Here is a 17,898-nt window from a genome sequence, read left to right on the forward strand (position 1 = left end):
CCGCCAGCCTGTGCCCCGTGAGAGCCCCGGCGGCGTGTGGCTCTGTAAAATGGGCGCACCGCCTCCACCTCACCACCAGGGCCAGAACAACAGCACTACAGTGGCATTAATCTACACAACTTCACTGCGCTCACCCCTCCCCAAACTAGGCTCGGGAAGCAGCAGAGTGACAGATCTCAGAAGCAAATGAGATAAACCTCGGTTGCTGGAACCCCTGCTGCCTGCCTACCTTTCCATCCACGCCAGCTCCCAGGCCTCGTTGTAGACCCCTCCTCACTCATTCCCACCTTGGGCCCTTCCCTGGCCTCCACCTAGGATAACTTGGAAACGTTGATCTGAGTTCCCCTCCAGCAGATTCCCTCCCCAGCGGCAGGACCGGACCATCAGCCTCGCTTCCTGCCACATCTGAGGTGCCTGGGACCTGGCACACAGCAGGTGTCAAGTCTTGGCCTAAGTGACTGCATTGTATCTGGTCCTCTCAGGGCCAAAGCAGACGGATGTGTGTTAGGATTAGGAGAGAAGGCCCGCAAAGCCCCTGACACCCGAGGATGCACATGCCACCCAGGGCCGTCCCACCTTGTCCCCCTGGAGTGGAAGACGGGTAGCTGACCCCTCCAGACACATACCACCGGCGTCTCCAGACTGCTTTCTAAGCCCCGCCAACGTACCTGGCACCCTTTCGCGTGCCTAGGTACGCATCTTCCACCCCTCACATCCTGGGGCCCCAGCAGTGGCCTCCTGGGTTCACCAAGAAGGGAGCAGGCTTTAGGGGAGGCCAGGAGCCCACTGGCCACGGGCTGAGCTCGAGGCCTGGCACCCCCATGGCCCCAGGCGACAACCTAGTTACTAGAGGCCTCCGTACCACCCTCCCACCCACACAAGTATCTCAGTCCACGCCTGTCAAAACCTAAAACATAATGTAACCAGAATAAAGTATCATGGTTCACACTCAGAAAGGACAACGCCACCCCGCTGGAACAGGGCTTCACTGCTGCGCCTCCACACACTGTCACGTAGACACTCGTGGAATCTTCCCGCCAGCCTTTACAGAGTACAGTCCCAGGCCACACAGCCCTGGGCCAGGGGCAGAGCTGGGGCTGACCCCAAGCCCAGCCACGCAGCCCACACCCCTCTGCAGGCCACCAGGCCCCCCGTGGGAGTGTGTCCCCACTGGCCTGCCCACCATCCTGGACAGACTAGGACCGGGTACATCAGGGACACCCACCAGCCCACAACCGACAGCGTCCACCCCTGTTCTAGACCTTTGCGGGACACCCCAGGAGCCTCAGGGCACTTGTGGCTACTGAGCACTTGAAATGACTGGCTGATGAGACTGAGGAACCACATCTTCAATTTTATTAAATTTTAATTAATTTAGACTTAATTTAGCCAGTCTGGGCTGAAGGTTCCTCCCTGCTGGAAACTGGAGCAGGGGCAGGGATGGGGCCTCTGACAGGCCAGGCCCTGACCATGGACAGGGGTGTGAGAGAGGGACCCCCAAGGGACAGTGAAAGACAAATCCTGGCCCCAAGGCCCGGGCACTGTGACCCTGGGCAAGGTGCTTCATTCCTGCAGGCTGTGCAGCAGAACAGGGCCATATGCCCCCTCTCCACCCCCAGCCCGGTGTACGCACAGATCAGATGAGTTCACGTCTGTGAAATGCTTTCGTGAAGCCCCACATTATTTATAGTGACACAACCTGGGGCTTGGAGAAGGCCAGCAACTGCTCAAGGTCAGGGTCTGAGAGGGACCATAACTCTACCCAAATTCCATCCGTCCTTCCTTCAAATCAAATTTTCATTTTCAAACTGGAGAACTGCTGGTTGCCTGTTGTGAAGGCACTAAATGCCACTGAAGTGCATGCTTTTCCAACAGTGAACTGCGCAGTATGGGAATTTCACCTCAATTAAAAAAAAAAAAAGCAGCAACACATAAGCTCCTCTCTCTGCCTCTGAATCTGGAGCTGCACCTCCCCCACTGCCCAGGGTGTAGGGGTCTTGTCTCCTCCATTTTACAGACTAAGAAACTGAGGCTCAGAGGGGTCACCAGGCCTGTGCAGCCAAGTCACTCAGCGATGCCACAAGCGCCCCAAGGCCTTGGCTCAGGAATCCCACCACGTGGGGCCCTTATCTCCAGTAGGGCCACGGTCACTGCGACTCTGACTGAGGGAAGCCCCCCACGCAGGGCCTGGTGCTCGGAAAATGGTCTTCCCCTTCTCTGGACCCCAGTGAGAGGGGAAGGGCACTCCAGGTGGGGCAAGAAAGGAGGCACCAAGGCCTGGCTATGGGGCAACGGGACACTGTCACTGCCTGGGGGAGGGGTCCGGGGTCCCTGAGGGAATATGAGCAGCAAGGAGGCGGGCATGGACATCCTACTCCACCTGGCCTTGGCACCCCCCTACCCCATCTGTGCTCCCCTCCAGCACTGAGCTAACAGGCCCTCCCCTACCTGGAACCCACCAACATCCCAGCCCCATCCAGATGCACCTGGCAGGCCCTACAGAGAGGACAACAGTGAGGCCACCTTGGCCAGCCAATGGAATCTTGCCTCTGTAATGGATGGTGTCATAGGGGATCCTCCTGGAAGCTGACTGTATAATGGGCACCTGACGTCTGGGGGACTTGGATGAGGTCACAATGGGTACAAAGGTCTAGTAAACAATGAAGGACTCAGAGGACTTTATCCCAGGCTGGGATAAAGCATAGCCTTGCATAGCCTTGCAGGCTGCATCCCAGGGCCTTTGCACCTCAGCCTGGAATCCATTCCTCCCTCCAGATACCGCAAGTTACCTGCATACTTCCAGCTGTATATATCTCACTCCCTTGTCTTACAGCTCCTAGTGACACCAGATGAATGCGGCCTTCCCTAACCAGGGCTATCTTAAACTGCAACCCAGCCCACCCCCCACACCCTTTCCTGAATTATTTTTTTCCACAGTGCTTATCACCACTTATCATACCATATGCACATTAGTTCCTTCTTTATTGTAGTTTCTTGTTTATTGTCCTTCTCCACCCTCTGGAACAGGAGCTTTTTCTTGAAAGGGCCAGATAATAAATACTTCAGGTGTTGCAGGCCTATTCTGTCTGCTGAGGAGGAAAAGCAGCCTCAGACAATACTTAAAACTACTGGGCTTTGTTCCAATGAAACCTTATTTACAAAAAACAGGGGGGGGGCCAGATTTGGCCCCAGTGGGCAGACCCCAGCGTTACCATGTAGGTTACTCCATCCCCAGGGCCCCATGCACTGTATGTAGTAGGCGCTCAATTAATACTAACAGATGGGAGGGAGGGTGGACAAGGTCACGATCAGCTAGTGCTGAGGGAGGGACAAAGAGAAGCCTTTCCTGGGCCCTACTGCACAGCCACCGTAGGGCTTCAATGATTCAGTTCATCCTGTCTATCCCTCATCAGCTCTGGGAGGGGGGATTCCTGTCCCTTTAACAGATGAGAAAACTGAGGCTCTGACTCCACAGTCTACCCTTTGCCATTCAGCCACACCACCCAGACTCAAGACCCTATTTTCATCTTTTCATTCCCAAAGACCCCCTCCCCAAACCAATATAGAACAAATGTATCTGCCCTTCCTATTTTAAAGCGTTTTGGCCTCACAAAGGACCTGCATCCCTTAAGATGTCACCAAAGGCTATCAGGGCATCTCATCAACATGATCGGACCAGGGTTACTGCCCAAAAAAAGAGCTCGTTCTAGCCCAGAGCAGACACGTGACTTAGCCATTTCTACGACAGCAGCTGAAAAGAGTTTGAGGACCCCTGGAAAAATGACCTTCAGATTCCCATACATCCCAAGATTCAGAGATTTCTATAATATCCAAGCCAGATAATGGGTTAATACTCTCCTTTTATATAAAAAAGAGCCTTCTCATTCAATAAGAAACCCAAGCAATTCACAAATAAAGAACCATAAATAATGGCTGAATTCAGTAAAAAGTTACATCGCAAACAAGTATCAGAACAGAGTGCCATTACGTTCATCTATCAAACTAGCACGTTTTTGGTTTGATTGTGGGGAGGGGGAGGTGGGGCCTGAGAAGCCACACAAAGATGGAGACAGAGCCAGCTCACCCCCAGGTTTTGGAAAACAAATCAGCAGATTATCCAGGCCCAGACCCACTTCGGAGGGTTCCTCCCAAGGAGGTCACCAAACTTGTGGGTCAAAGATGTACTTCCTAGGATGCTCACTGCACCCCAGTGGAGCTAGAGATTTAATGCAATCCCAATCCAAACCCCAGCAGGGGCAGGGGTGGGTGTGGAAACTGAGAAACTGCTGATAAAAGTTACATAGAAATTGAAAGCAGGGATGTTTGCACACCCATGTTCACAGCAGCATTATTCTTATTCATGAGAGCCAAAAGGTAGAAGCAACCCAAGGGTCTACTGGATAAACAAAATGTGGTCTATCTTAATACAACAAAATATTGTTCAGCCTTAAAAAAAAAAAAAGGAACACCTGATCCTACGGGAATGAACCTTAAAGATACGATGTTAACCGCAATAAGCCAGATGCAGAAGGTCAACTATTGTTACAATTGCACTTCTATGAGGTCCCAGGAGGAGTCAAATTCCTAGAGACAGAAAGTAGAAGGGTGGGGACCAGAGGCTGGGGGGGGGGTGTGAGTTTTTAATGGGTACAGAGTTTCAATCTGGGAAGATGGAGATATTCTGGAGGTGGATGGTGGTGACGGTTACACAACCCAGTCAATGTGCTTAATGCCACCGAACGGTACATGTAAAAATGGTTATAGTGGTAAATTTATGTTCTTATGGATTTTTCCAGTTAAAGGAAAAAATTACAGAAACACAAAAAGTCAAAAATAGCCAAGGTAACTTTGGAAATGAATGTAGAGAAAGGATGGTCTTTTCAGTAAACACAGCTGGTCAGCGTGGACACCCATGTGGGGAAAGCCCTGAATCTTAACCCCCTACTTCACACCATACAGAAAAATCAATTCCAGGCGCACTGCAGATCCACACAGACGAGGCAAAAGCTTCTAGAAGAAAACACTGGAAAATTCCTTCATGACCAAAGGCAGGCAAAGCTTTCTTAAAGACCATATCAAAGGCACTAACCATAAAGGTCAAACTGATACACTGAGGTGTATTAAATGTACTGCGAATCAGTAGGAAAAAGACAGATGCCTCGGTGTAAAAACGGACGGGATTCAACAAGAGGGAGGCAGATAAGGACATCCAAGTGGCCGGGAAACCCATGACAAGGTACTCAGCGTCTTAGACTGCAAATCAAAATTAGAAAATAACCCAAATGTCCAACAGGAGCCGGATAAACACACCGGGACATTCTCGTCCGAGGGAAGCCCTTCAGCAAAAAGGAACGACAACCACAGCAATCCGGGCAGGGGGAACCTCCCGGCCTCAGCCCCTAGGGGACACACTGGACGCCTGCCTGTGAAGAGACCGTTCGGAGGGCTAGCGGGTTAAGCCATGACCGGGGCCACCCTGGGGCAGGGTGGCAGAACAGGACACCTGGGTCTTTCTTTCTCAACCTGGTTGGTTCCATTTGGGAAAAAAATAATGGAGCTGTACATCTGTGATCTGGGCTTATCTCTGTGTGCACCTTAAACCCCAATTTACAAAAAATTCTTTCACAAATTGGGGGCAGAGGGAGTCCAATCTGAACACAAACATGGAAAATATTATATTTGGGGTAATTTTTATAGAACTGTCACACTGACAAAATTAGCCAAAACCAAAACAAGTAAGTAAATTTTTTTTAATGAGCCCAGAAAGGAAAAAGGGAAGGAAAAGCAAAATTTGTATTAATACCAGCAGTCCCCAGCCCCAGGCTTTCTCACCAGGTAGCTCTGGTCTGGCCCCTAGAGCCCTCACTTCCTTGCTGTGTGACCTTGGGAAGGTGACACAACTTCTCTGAGCCTACTTTCCTCTAAAGTAAAACAGAAGGGCAGGACTGCTTCTTGGCACTCTCCTCTCTGGAAGGAAGACAGACAAGAAAGGCTGAGGGACACAATTAGAGGGTGGGGTGGCGGGTGAGGGGCTTACCCTGCACAGTCTTGGTGATGTGACTTGGCCACAGCACCTGTGGCCACTGCCAGCGTCCCCAAGCTCCCATCCCTGCGGAACACGTGGCTGAGACTCTTGTGCTGCAGAGATTCCTCTAAGCCAAGCAAAGGCTCAGGAACCACAGGCCAGATTAACTGGCTCCTGCCCCGCCCCCCCAGGAGGGGATGGGTCCAGCCAGGCCTGGGGACTGGCCCCGGGGGGAGGCAGGAGGGGCTTTATTCTTCTAGCTCCTTCATCCAGCCTAAGCGCTACCTCCAACCTCCCTCCCTCCTGCTGGAGCCAGCCCTGACGACTCAGATCCCAACAGGCACCCTTCAGCCATCCCAGAGTTCCCAGCTCCTCCCCGGCAGAGGTCACAGCGTGAGAAGCAACCTGGGTTTAACTCTGGTCCTTCCCCCACCCCAGAATCTGGGCCCCCTGCAGGCTGAGACTTTGCCTCGCTCAGACCAGACGCCCATCCTACAAAGTAGGTGCTCAAATCTAAATAAAAGGGCATCCCAAAGCAGCTGAGAGCGGTCAAGGCCTCGTCCCTGCCAATGATATGCAAATGCATCCACCCCAGCCTCGCCCCAGGGCTCCAGACTTCTCAATTCTAAAGCAATTACAGAGGATTTCCCCACTGATTTCTCTTCCCCTCAACAGAGGTCTAGGCCTAGAGGAAGTAGAGGCAGGAACGGAGGGAGGGCCTTCTAGGAACTCTGGGGCAAAAGCCAGGCAGCATTTGAGAGGGGAAGGCGGAGGCAGAGAGGAACCAGGTGTCCGGGGCACACAGGCCAGGGAAGGGGCTGCAGCTGGATCCCAGAGTGGTGGCACAGAGATCTCTCGTAACACATCCTTTCCCAAATGCCAGGACCTCACGAAAAAGACAGGAAAACAGTTTAAAAAGGGAAAAGTTTACTGGGGAACCATGGAGCCCTTGAGGGTCTAGGGCTAGATTCTCGGGGTTAGTGTGGGGACCAAAATGAAAATGTTACCTGAGTACAAATCTTCATCCTTAAAAGGTACCCTCTTAGAAGAAAAGCTATCAGGTTTAAACTCCCTGTAGGTAGGAAACAGGACTCCTGTCTGGGAGACTGAGGAAGGCAGAAAGGAAGACTTCCAGACAGATTCAGAAAGTTCCACCTCAGTCAACAAGTCCCACCCTTGGATCCCCAGTGCCATCACCTTGTTAGCGCCTCTTTCTTAAATAGGAAGAGACACCAGAGAACCAATCACCGGATACCCAAGGAAGTCTCCAACATGAAAGACTCAGAGGAACAGAGACTATGCATGAGGGAAGAAAACTCCAGGAAAAAAATACATAATTAATATTCTCCAAGTGATGAGAACTAATGTATTCATGAAACAAGAACAGGATGCTATTAAAAAAAAAAAAAAGAGGAAAACCCAGATTATAAGAAAGAGCTCCCTAGATATTAAAAATATGACCACCTAATTTAAAAATCACATTGCAGGTTTAGAAGACACAGCTGAGAATGTCTCCTAGAAAGCAGAAGAAACAAAGAGATGGAAAATAGAAAAGGAAGTCAAAGAAAAATAGATGATTGGTTCAAGAGATCAAGTATCTAATAGGAACACTAGAGAGAACAGTGAAAATGATGGGAAGGAAATTATAAAATACCAATAATATTAAAAGTAATTCAAAGAGTCCCCATACAAACCATAAAATGTAAACATTATTCATTTTACAAAAGAGAAAATTGAAGCATAGAGGATTAGGTAACGTGCGGCTCGCAAGTGGAGGAACAAGTATATGAATCTCAGAGCCCATGCTCTTAACTATTAAGCGGCTCTAAAAGATTTTAAGCATTTGTAAAGGGGGGGGGCTCACTTAAAAAGATCAAGTATCAAAATAACATCACACCTTCAAAAGTTGCATTAGAATTTAGAAGGTGATGTTGCATTTCCTTCTAATTATTTCCCAAATGCCAGTCAAGTGTGAAGGTAGAATAATCATTTTCAGGGATACTAGGCCTTAGAAAAAATCTGCCTTCTGTGCACTCTTTCACAGAAAGCTACTGCAAGATATGCTCCACCAAAACAAGGAAGTAAAGCAGGAAAAAGGAAAGCATGAGAATCGGGAAACAGGGGATGCAAAACAGCACAGAGTTCAGGAAGGGAATGTGAAGGATGATGGCCGAAGCACCAGACAAACCAGACTAGAGCAGAAAGATGGAAAATTGCAGGAAGGAAATCTCCAACAAAAGAAGGAGGCAGCTCACCCAACAGCTCTAAGCAATTGAAAAGTATACCAAAAGATTAGAAGATAGTGATTCTGATTCTAAGAATTCCCCACAAATTGGGGGGGGGGGAGTGAATAACTTTAGGAAATAAAGAAATAAACTGTATTATACCTGGCTCAAATTTGACCAATATTTACTATGTCCAAGCCATAATAATAAAGCTGGTTTACACAAAACTGTATTTCACATATACTGGGAGGATAGAGGAAATAGAAATGGGGAAAGGGTGAGGTGACAACAACAGTAAACATTTTACTAAGTGCTTATTATATTCCAGATAGTGTTCTAAATGCTTTACATGTATTAACAATTTAATTCTTCCAACAATCTCATAGACACTATTATTATCCCCCATTTTTCAGATAAGAAAACCAAGGTATGAGAGATAAAGACCTTGCCTACAGTCTCATGCTAATAAAGGGGAGAGTCAAGATGCAAACTTGGGCAGTCTATGCAAAATCCTCTTCTATAGAAGTCAGAAAAGAACCTCAAAATCTGAAAAATAACTAGCAGTAGAAGCAGGATATTACAGAGAAATATAGATGAAAAGCCCAAAAGGAAAAACTGGGGGGAGGGCATAGCTCAAGCAGTAGAGTGGCATGCTTAGCATGCACAAGGTCCTGGGTTCAATCCCCGTACCTCCTCTAAAAATAAATAAACCTTATTACCTCCCCCGCCAAAAAAAAAAAGGAAAAACCAAGAGAATTAAAACTGAGCATCAGGAATGGGGAGACAGGAGGTAAGGGACGCTGGCTCTCTTCATAACCCTTCCAACACTATCTGACTTTTAAAATGATATGTAACTTTTACCCTCAAGTTTATATGAAGCATAAAGCAGACGTGTACACTTTTACTGGGTGAATTTTACGGTAGGAGTTTTCCTCAGTAAAGCTTAAAACAAATGAAGAAAAAAACTTTAAAATGCACACACGATTAGATACCACTACTTACTCACCAGAATGAACAGGCTTTAAAGCACTGACACCACCACGTGTTGGGAGGACAGGGAAGCTGCCACTGGGATGGGAACGCACACACTCACAGCTACGAAAGCTGAAATCTACACACAGTGTCTAGGACTGGAAGTGACGGGTCACAGAGTGTGCGTAGATTTCAGCTTTCGTAGCTGTGAGGGTACATCCAAAGAAATGCGTACCTATGTGCACCGCAAGGCCACGTTCAACACCAGCACTATCCACAGCAAACACCGGAAACAACCAAAAGGTCCCTCAACAGAAGAGCGCGTAGACTGCATGCACTGTGTTCAACGCAGTGGAATAATACCACCCAAGAAACCAATACTGCCTCACGCCTTAGATACGGACCAACCTGACACAGTGTTGAGTGGAAACAGCCAGAAACCAAAAAAGGACCCACTGCACGGTTCCATTTATAGAAAGTTCAAAAATAGGCAAACCTAGATAAACGAGTTTATACTGTACAGCACAGGAGACTATATTCAATATTTTGTAGTAAGTTATGGTAAAAATGAATATACATATGTTCCTATGTGACTGAAGTATTGTGTTGTACACCAGAAACTGACACAACATTGTAAACTGACTATACTTTAATTGAAATATTTTTAAGAAAAGAAAATAGGCAAACCTAATCTAAGAGAAATAAGAATGATGTTGGGGCGTGCGGTGGATCGTGACCAGGAGAGAGCAGTAGGTACCCCCTGGATACAGGAAACGTCCTGATCTTGAGCAGGCAGTAACATGCTAGTAGTGACATGGGTGTTTTGTAAAACCGCAATGGATTGAACTCAAGAGTGAAACATTTTACAGAATATCTGTTACACACACACACGCACACACACAAAATGAGAAAAATTAAAAAGAGGAGTCCTGCTTAGGACCCTGAAGTCTAAGGAGCCTGTGGACCAGATAGAGGGGTTAAATACCCAATTCCAGAGGCCCTCAGACAGGACCAGATTAGAGCAAGGGATTCATGAGTCATCGGTTAATGACGATTGCAATTACAGCAATCACTTTCACTGTAACTGCTGCAGAAGGCTATTCCCGCACTAGGCACCTAGCTGGTGCTTGCTCAAACTCCACAACAACCAAATGAATTCAGTACCACTAAGGGAACCATTTCAGAGATAAGAAAATCGAGGCTTAGAGTCATCACACCCCCACTAAGTGGAGGAGCAAGATCTAAACTCGGGCCGTCTGACCTCAGCCCCTAGGCCCTCCTGCCTCCAGCAGCTATCTGGAGATGGCGTGACAGAACCTCTCAGCTTGTGCATGACGGCCCGGTGTGGGCAAAATTGTTAGTGAGAGTATGTGAAGTAGATTTATCACTTTCATTAGCTCATGAAGGAACCTGGGATACAGAGGGTAAATGCATTCACAGCCTGCAAAGGTGGGGAGGAGCTTCTGTGATTCCCACCAAATGGCCTTGACCTCCTCCAAAGTCAGAGGCCAGGTCTCTATGGGCAGCTAGGGTGGCAAGGACCGTAGCCCTGAGGGCCAAGGCTGACCACTGGCTGGGACTCCCCGCAGCCACTGGGGAGGCCCAAGACCTGTCCTGACAGCAGCTCCTGATGGTCCCTTCAAAAGCTGGGAAGTAAAGGACAGGGGAGGTCCAGAATGGGGGTAGAGTCTAGGTGAAAGACAGAGCTCCTAGTGACCCAGTGACAGTGAAGTGAAATCAGACCAGTCCACGCTGGGAGCCAAGAACACCCCAAGCTGGCCACATCCGAATCAAGAATGCCCAATCACTGCCGTCTCCTCAAATCTGTTCCTCCCCATCCCTCCAAAAGTAGCACCAACCCAAAATCCACATGTTGTCCTCCTTATCTGCCCCTCCACTATCTTAGCAGCACCACCTCCACAAGGCACCAAACCCTGGCCACCTCCAGCCTCCCTCCCTGGTCACTATCACCTACCTGACAGCCTCCTCACCACAGACTAGTTCCCTGCCTCTCTCCCGTCCACCAAACAGTCTCCAGCCAGCAATCCAGACTAATTCTGTTAAATGCCTATTTGGAAATAATTTCAAACTCAGAGAAAAGTCTGAAACAGTACAACTAACAAAGAATCTAGCTGCCACATGACCCTCCCTAGGTCTGGCAATTGTGAAGTGCTTTCTCACTGCACGTGTTATTTGAAGTCATCTGATTTATCGTTGTCTCCCATGTCTATAAATTATAGATCTTGTTTTTTTTCTCTTCCTGAGCCATTTCTGAGATTAAGTTGCAGAGGGCACATCCCCGGCCCCTAAACATTTCAGTGTTCTTACTTCCGAAGAGCAAGGACGCTCTCTTACGTAACCTCACTGTGGTTATCAACTTCATGAAACATGATATTGATTTGATGCTATCAGCTAATCTACAGTCCATATTCCAATTTCGTCAATTGCCCCAGTGATGTCTTTTAGTGCAATTTCTTCCCTGATCCAAGATCCAATCGACGGCCATACACAGCCTGGCCTTTTGTTGTCACATTTTTCTTTTAGTTTCCTTTAATCAGGAACAGTTTTCAGCCTTCCTTTGTCTTTGCACGCCATTGAAATTTTTTTAAGAGTCCAGACTAGTTCTGTAAAAATGTCCCTCAGTTTGAGTCACTCCCTCCATTTAAAACCCTCCACTGCTTTCTCATTCCTCACAGTTGGAAATTCCAAGACCTCATTACTGGCCTTCAGGGACCTGCAGGGTCCCACTCCCCTCCCCCCAGCTCTGGCCATTCTCAGGGCTCACAGCCCCTCACCACTTCTGCCCAAAAGGACCCTCAGCATTTTCTTTCCTTCATAGCCTGTATCTCTCTAAAATGACCTCCTTTGCTGGTTTCTGTTTACTGCCTGACTTATGTCACGCGGATGGGAGCGCCAAAGAGGGCAAAGATTTTTGTGTTTGGTCACTGCTGATTCCCAGGACACCCAGGAGGCACATGGAAATCCTCTGCTGAGCAAATGAAGAAGTGAGGAAAGAAAAGAGTGCTGGGGTTGAGAGCTAAAGAATCAGGAGGCTCAGAGAGCCATGGGGCTGCCGAGGCCCTTCCAGAGTCTAGTTCCTCCCCTAGGCCTCCCTTGTGCCTCTGCCAAGAGGAGGATGCACCCAGCAAATCTCCCTTATCTTGGGGATCGCATCTCTCCACCAGCCAGTCCTACTGATTAATCTTTTTAAATCAATCCGGTAGGCTGACGGGCTGGATTCCAGAGATAGAGTTGATCAGGCCCTGGAGAAAACCCTTGGCCCACTGTTGTCCACTGGCCAGTCCAAAGTGCAGGGCCCCCCATTCTGATCCTGGATTCCCACCCTCCATGCACATATTCTCCACGGTGTAGGGGCAGGGAAAATAAACATCCAAGTATACAATCCTGCTAATAGATCTTTAATTGCAACGGTGAGAAGAACTGACTCCAGGCCTCCCAACCCCAGAACAGAGGGCTAAGTCTCCTAGGTGCTTGTCACTTACTTGTCTGTTTCACAGACTGCTGTGAGCATTTAGGGCTTACATACATGCCTATCAATGCTCAAGGTGATGGGAAAGATAACCCAGACCCTTTATCCCAAACCCTATTTATTCTTCATTTCACCTCCTCTTCTGCAGAGGAAGGAGCCACCCCTCTTGGCCTAGTGAAATCAGACGTACAAGGCATCTCCTCCAGAAGGCTCTCACTCCCAGCAACCCCCCTGTCCAAACCTGCCTGAGTAAGGGTCCCAGCCACCACCCCTCAGGCAGGGTCCCTGCAAACTTATGAGCTCTCCTCAGGCAGCTCCCTCTGCCTAAGTGAGCTGGATCCACCTGGAGCTCCCGCCCAAGCTGTTGTCCAGAGGTAATTCAGCCTCTCACTCTAGCGCTGTGTGACCTCGGGCAAATAGCTCAGCCTCTCCAGGTTTCCCAGTACAAAAATAAACAAATAAAGATGAGGCTGATAAAGCTGGCGAGACTTAGGGAGCCGACAGCCAAGAAGGTGAAGCGTATTATAAAGAGAAAATTTAGCACCTGCACCCCCGCAAGAAAGGGGGGGGAGCTGGTTTGAGGAATTTGTAATCCGGCCCCACCCCAAGCAGTGAATGGGGAGCAGTTCCCCACCTTCTGGCTAATGGGATTAGCACAAGGCTGGGCTCTGGGTGTAGACCTGGGCTCCCCAGGTCTCAGCGAGGCCATTCAAGGAGCGGGGAACAAGAGGCAGCGCCAGCCAGCCACTATTCCCTCCTGCGTGACCACGGCCCAAGGGGCTGCCTCCGCGCCCTTCCCGGGCAACGAGCGCTTCCCGCGCGGGTCTGCTATTTCCTCCATGACCTCAGCTGCCAAGCACGCAGAACTCAGGCAGCTCCTAAAGCAGAAGGTGTCCCGACAGGCCTCTGCGGCCACCTCCCGCTGGACTTCCTCGTCATGCCTGCCCCTCCTCAAGTCCCTTCGCCCCCCGGTCTCAGCCTCTGCATCTCCCTAATGGGCAAGTTAGGTCTGGCTGCTGAGGTTGCACTCAGCGCGGCCCTGGCACGGTGCGCGCACGCAGAGGCCCCCTTGAGTAGTGGCTGTTTTCCCCGCTTTTGATTAGAACACATGGCCGCTGCCAGGCCCGAGCCAGATTGAAGATCGGGAGTTCGCGTTGCCCTCTCCCAGACTCTCAGAGGCCGAGTGACGGCTCCGCCAGGAGAGAAGACCCAGGGTCTGACTCCTAAGGCTTAGAACCCTGCCACCTCCCCAGGCGGAGCCGAGTGACCCATGAGTGCAAAGGCAAAAACTACCGCACCCTCCGGCGGCGCGCAAAAAGGGACAGCTTAAGTGTCCCTCTGTACCCCAGGGCCGCCCCCAACTCTTCCTCTAGGGTCTCCGGCACCCCTCCCTCCTTGGCAGCGCACCACTTGGAAGAAAATCCTAGCCCTCATCGGGGCCACCAGGGCAGAACGAGGCCCGCAGCCCCCCGGGGAACGCGCGCGCGCCCCAAGGCCACGACCCGGTCCTCGAACCCCAGCAGGCGGGGTCTTCGCGCTCCGGGCCCCCGCTCGCGCCCCTCCCCCGCCTGGCGCCTCACAAAGGTCCTTTGTCCCGCCGAGCCCCGGGACTCCGGTTCCTGAAAAGTTGCAAGAGAAAAAATCAGAGAGGCAAAAACAGCCAGCGCTGCAGAGCGAGCAGGGTCGATGGGGCAGGGCTAAGGCGGCTGCTGCGGCCAGAGGTGTCCCCTCCGAGACCCCAAGGCCAAGGGAGCATCGGGGACTCTCGGAGAAATCACACAAATTCTAGACTACACTTTGTTGGGGGAGAGGTGGATTTTTAAAAAGTCGAAGCGTGGTACGCCAGGCACAGAAGCTGGAGGCAGCCCGGGAGGAGAGACCGGGTCTCCAGCGGCGGCGGAAGGCAGGTCGGCAGGCCCCCGCGTCTCCCTTCCCACCTAGACGGACTGGAGCAGCCGAGGCCCGCCGGGGGCAAGCTCCTCCCTCCCCACCGAGCCTGGGCAGCCCCTCTCGGGGAATGGCAGAAGCCAGCGGGCCTTCTCGGCCACCTCCTTCCGCAGCTGTGTGTCAGACCCAGGGTGTTCCCTCCGCGAATCCGCTCCCGCGCTGCTTCCTTCTCCTAGCTTCGGGATGGCGGCATCTGTGTCCGCATCCCCGCTGCGCCGCGCGCCCGCCTTCCCGCCGGAAAACAAGAGGGCCCCATGGCCAGGGTTGCTACCCTCCTCCCGGGATATGGGTCCTGCCACCACGGTTCTCTTCCCCGGTGGATGAGGGGTCTCCCGAGGGCCGTCGCCCACCCGCCGGAGCCGCGTTCCCAGGGCTGGGGTTTCCGTCCTCCCGCACCCGCAGGCGCCCAGGCTGGATGGAAACCCTGCACGAAAGAGGAGAAGCTAAAGACGGAACCCAGGCCCACGGCGCCCAAAAGGACATTTGCCAAGAACAGTATTCCAGCTCTGGGAGCAGATGTCTCAAAGGGTATGGAGCTGGTTTGTTCTTTTCTCGCCCAGACTTTGAAAACTCCAACCAAGGCTCGAGCCGCAGGGGCCCAGGGTTTGGAACCGACCCTGGTGGCTCCGATTTCGGCAGACTCGAGCGCCTTGGGAGAGCCTCGAAAGCCGGGGAAGGCAGCTAAGCCACGCACCCCTCTCCACCAGGTGCTCCAGACTGGCCTCGGCCCCGTGCCCAGGGGTCTTCTCGCCCCGGGAGCTGAGTCTGCCCGCACCCCATGGACCGGCCGAAGGAGAGGGAGGCGCAGACCCCCATTGCGAACTCCGGCTTAGGGGAACAGTCTTAGTAGTTCTTCCAAGCCTCCCGCCCAGGATCCGGAGGGGACAAGAGGGGGCGGGCACAGCGCAGGGCACTTACCCGGGTGCGGGTGGAGGTTAAGGCCGGCCATGTACTTCCCGGGTGGCAGCGGGCCGGGCAAGCCTGAGGCAGGCAGGCGTCCGGCCGTGGCCGCGCCCACGCGGTGGCTGTCCATGGCCAGGCCAGACAGCAGCGGCGGCGGGGGGCCGTGCACGGACCGCGGGGGCCCGAAGTCTCGGCCATCCATCCTCCGCGGGAGTGCCGCGGCCAGACCCCCACCCGGCCCGCAGGCCTCGTTCAGTGGGACCTAAAAGTTCGGCCTCGGCGTAGTCCCAGAATCCTCGGGCGGCGGGGGCTCCGCGGCGGGCATGGCGGCGGCCTGCGGGGCTTGCGCTCGGTGGCGGGCCCGCGGCCCGAGGAGCACAGACGGCCAGCGATGGAACCCCTCCGGGCGGCCAGGCGGAGCTGCGCGAAGCGGAGCACAAGGCGTCTTGGCGGGGAGAGGAGACCGGCCGGGGAAGAAACAGAAGGGGGGAAAGAAAAAGAGGGGGGGAAAAATAAGTTCAGAAAATCATCTTGCTGTTCGGGGTCGGGGGCTGCCGATCTGGCGGCCAGAAATGAAATGGGGAGTAGCCCCTTTTCCATAAAAAGTAAAATTCCATGCTCCTTCCTCTGGCGGCTTCTGGGTCACGGGGACCAGGCTCAAAAAGTGGCCGGTGGCGCGATGCGCCCGAGCCCGGACTCTCCCTCGGCGGCTCACGGGTGCTCCCGAAAGTGGGAAAGGCCCCTCGGCTTTGCCCGGAGCGCATCAATACAAACCTCCGAAGAGTGGTGGACGACTGGGCGTCACATGCTCCTGGGTTTCAAACGATGAAACCTTTCCCGGAGCAGTTCGAAAACTCTCCCTAAACACTGTGTCACTATCTGATCCGAAAAGTTTAATATTTAACCTTTGGGGGCCCTTGTCTCCCTTTTCTGAGTTTGGTTCCCCTGAACTCGCCCTGAGACGCAGAATTAGTTTTTTTCGAGAGAGAGGGTGCTATATGAGTTTATTATTTTTGAAGAGATTCGTCGCCCCCACCCACCACCCGCCTCCGGCCACTGCGAGTCGCAAAGTCTAAGTCCTAGGACCCAAGACGTGGCATTCTCGCCCGAGGACTGGAAAGAATCCTCCAAAACAAGCTTTGGTTTCATTTTCCAACGCCCTGGCCTGAGAAGCCTACGGCCCGAGAACTTGTCCTGGCGCGGGGGATTTGGGGGGCGTCAGAGAGGAAGGGAGGGACTCTATGGTCTCGCTCCTACCCTAGCTTCCCCCGACCCCAAAAATAACCTACAAAGAAAACGTTTGCTGCGCCGGCCGACCGAGGGGCGCCTCCCCCAGCGTTGTACAAATCCCCCTGTAGTTCCAGTTTAAAGCTGTTTGTTTAAAAGATTTGTCGTTCGCCGATTCCTGTGGGGGCGGGAGGGGGTCTGGAAGCCAACTCTGCCCTCGCTCTCCGTCTGTCCGCAGCAGCTCGGATTCCTGATACCAAGAGGTTCGGGCGCTTCTAGAGCCGCCGATCACGCCAAAGCCACCGGCTCCCGGGTGCCCGCCCTGCGCCCCGCGACCGGCGCCCAGTCCCCCGATCTGCAGACCCTCTCAGCCGCAAACCCCTCTGCCTCCTCCAGCCTCCCTCCCCAACTTTGCTAAGGGTGCTTATTTTAACCCGGTTTTGGTTACAAACACCCCCTCCCTCCCTCCCCTGATCTCTCCCATCAGGCTCTGGTTACCAGATCCGCGTTTACTTTGGAAAAAATCTAAGATCGCCACATCCGAAGATACATGTCTTAAGGAGGCGATGAGCTTTCCGTGATTTTTTAAAAAATGTTCTTTGTGTAGCTGTCTTTTAAAAGCCAGCGCTTCGGGGCATGACCCGGCGCCCCACTTTGGGGAACTCGGGATGAAGCCCCCCCAGAACACCTTTGCTCTGGTAGAGAGGCTGGCTCGGCCATCTGCGGGCTTTGCTGCGTTCTCCCTACTTTTCTCCCCCTCTTAAATGCAGTTAAAATGGCTGAATTCCGGCTTTTAATTAAAAACAGCCTATAATCGAAAACGTCTCGGCGTCCCTGGCTCCCCCGCCGCCTGCCGGGAACCGAGAAGGGAACCGACGCCCCTCGGCCGTGCTAGGCGGGCTGGAGCAGGACTAGGGGCTCAGGTGGGCGCCCGGGGCGCAGGGACTCGCCCCCACCCCTCCCAGGGCGCCCCACCTCAGCGGCCCCGGTCCCCCAATTCCGTTCTCGGGAGCCGGAGAGCTGCAGGGATCCCCGGCGCACCCCAAGGGGGAGGCGGCGTGGGGGGCCATCTGGAGAAGTTTGGAGACCATCGCGCCCAGCCAGGGCCG

The 17,898-nt window shown here is 52.4% G+C and overlaps 1 protein-coding gene across 9 annotated transcripts in view; it reads right to left on the reverse strand.

Annotated features, from left to right (window-relative positions):
• TNRC18 (trinucleotide repeat containing 18) overlaps window positions 1–17,898 on the reverse strand; it is a 100,318-nt gene that overhangs the window by 67,444 nt on the left and 14,976 nt on the right. For 6 of the 9 annotated variants that reach the window (XM_074345606.1, XM_074345613.1, XM_074345608.1 and 3 more), the window contains exon 2: window positions 15,578–16,007. The exons of 1 other annotated variant lie outside the window; for it this stretch is intronic. In XM_074345606.1, coding sequence (XP_074201707.1) covers window positions 15,578–15,764 — 187 coding nt within the window. In that variant the 5' untranslated portion in view covers window positions 15,765–16,007. Of the gene's footprint in view, window positions 1–15,577; window positions 16,008–16,336; window positions 16,773–16,851; window positions 17,187–17,898 lie in introns of those variants that run through there. 2 more of the 9 variants (XM_074345604.1, XM_074345607.1) reach the window with 2 other exon arrangements.

This window comes from Camelus bactrianus, chromosome 18, assembly GCF_048773025.1.
Source record: "Camelus bactrianus isolate YW-2024 breed Bactrian camel chromosome 18, ASM4877302v1, whole genome shotgun sequence".
Classification (NCBI taxonomy): domain Eukaryota; kingdom Metazoa; phylum Chordata; class Mammalia; order Artiodactyla; family Camelidae; genus Camelus; species Camelus bactrianus.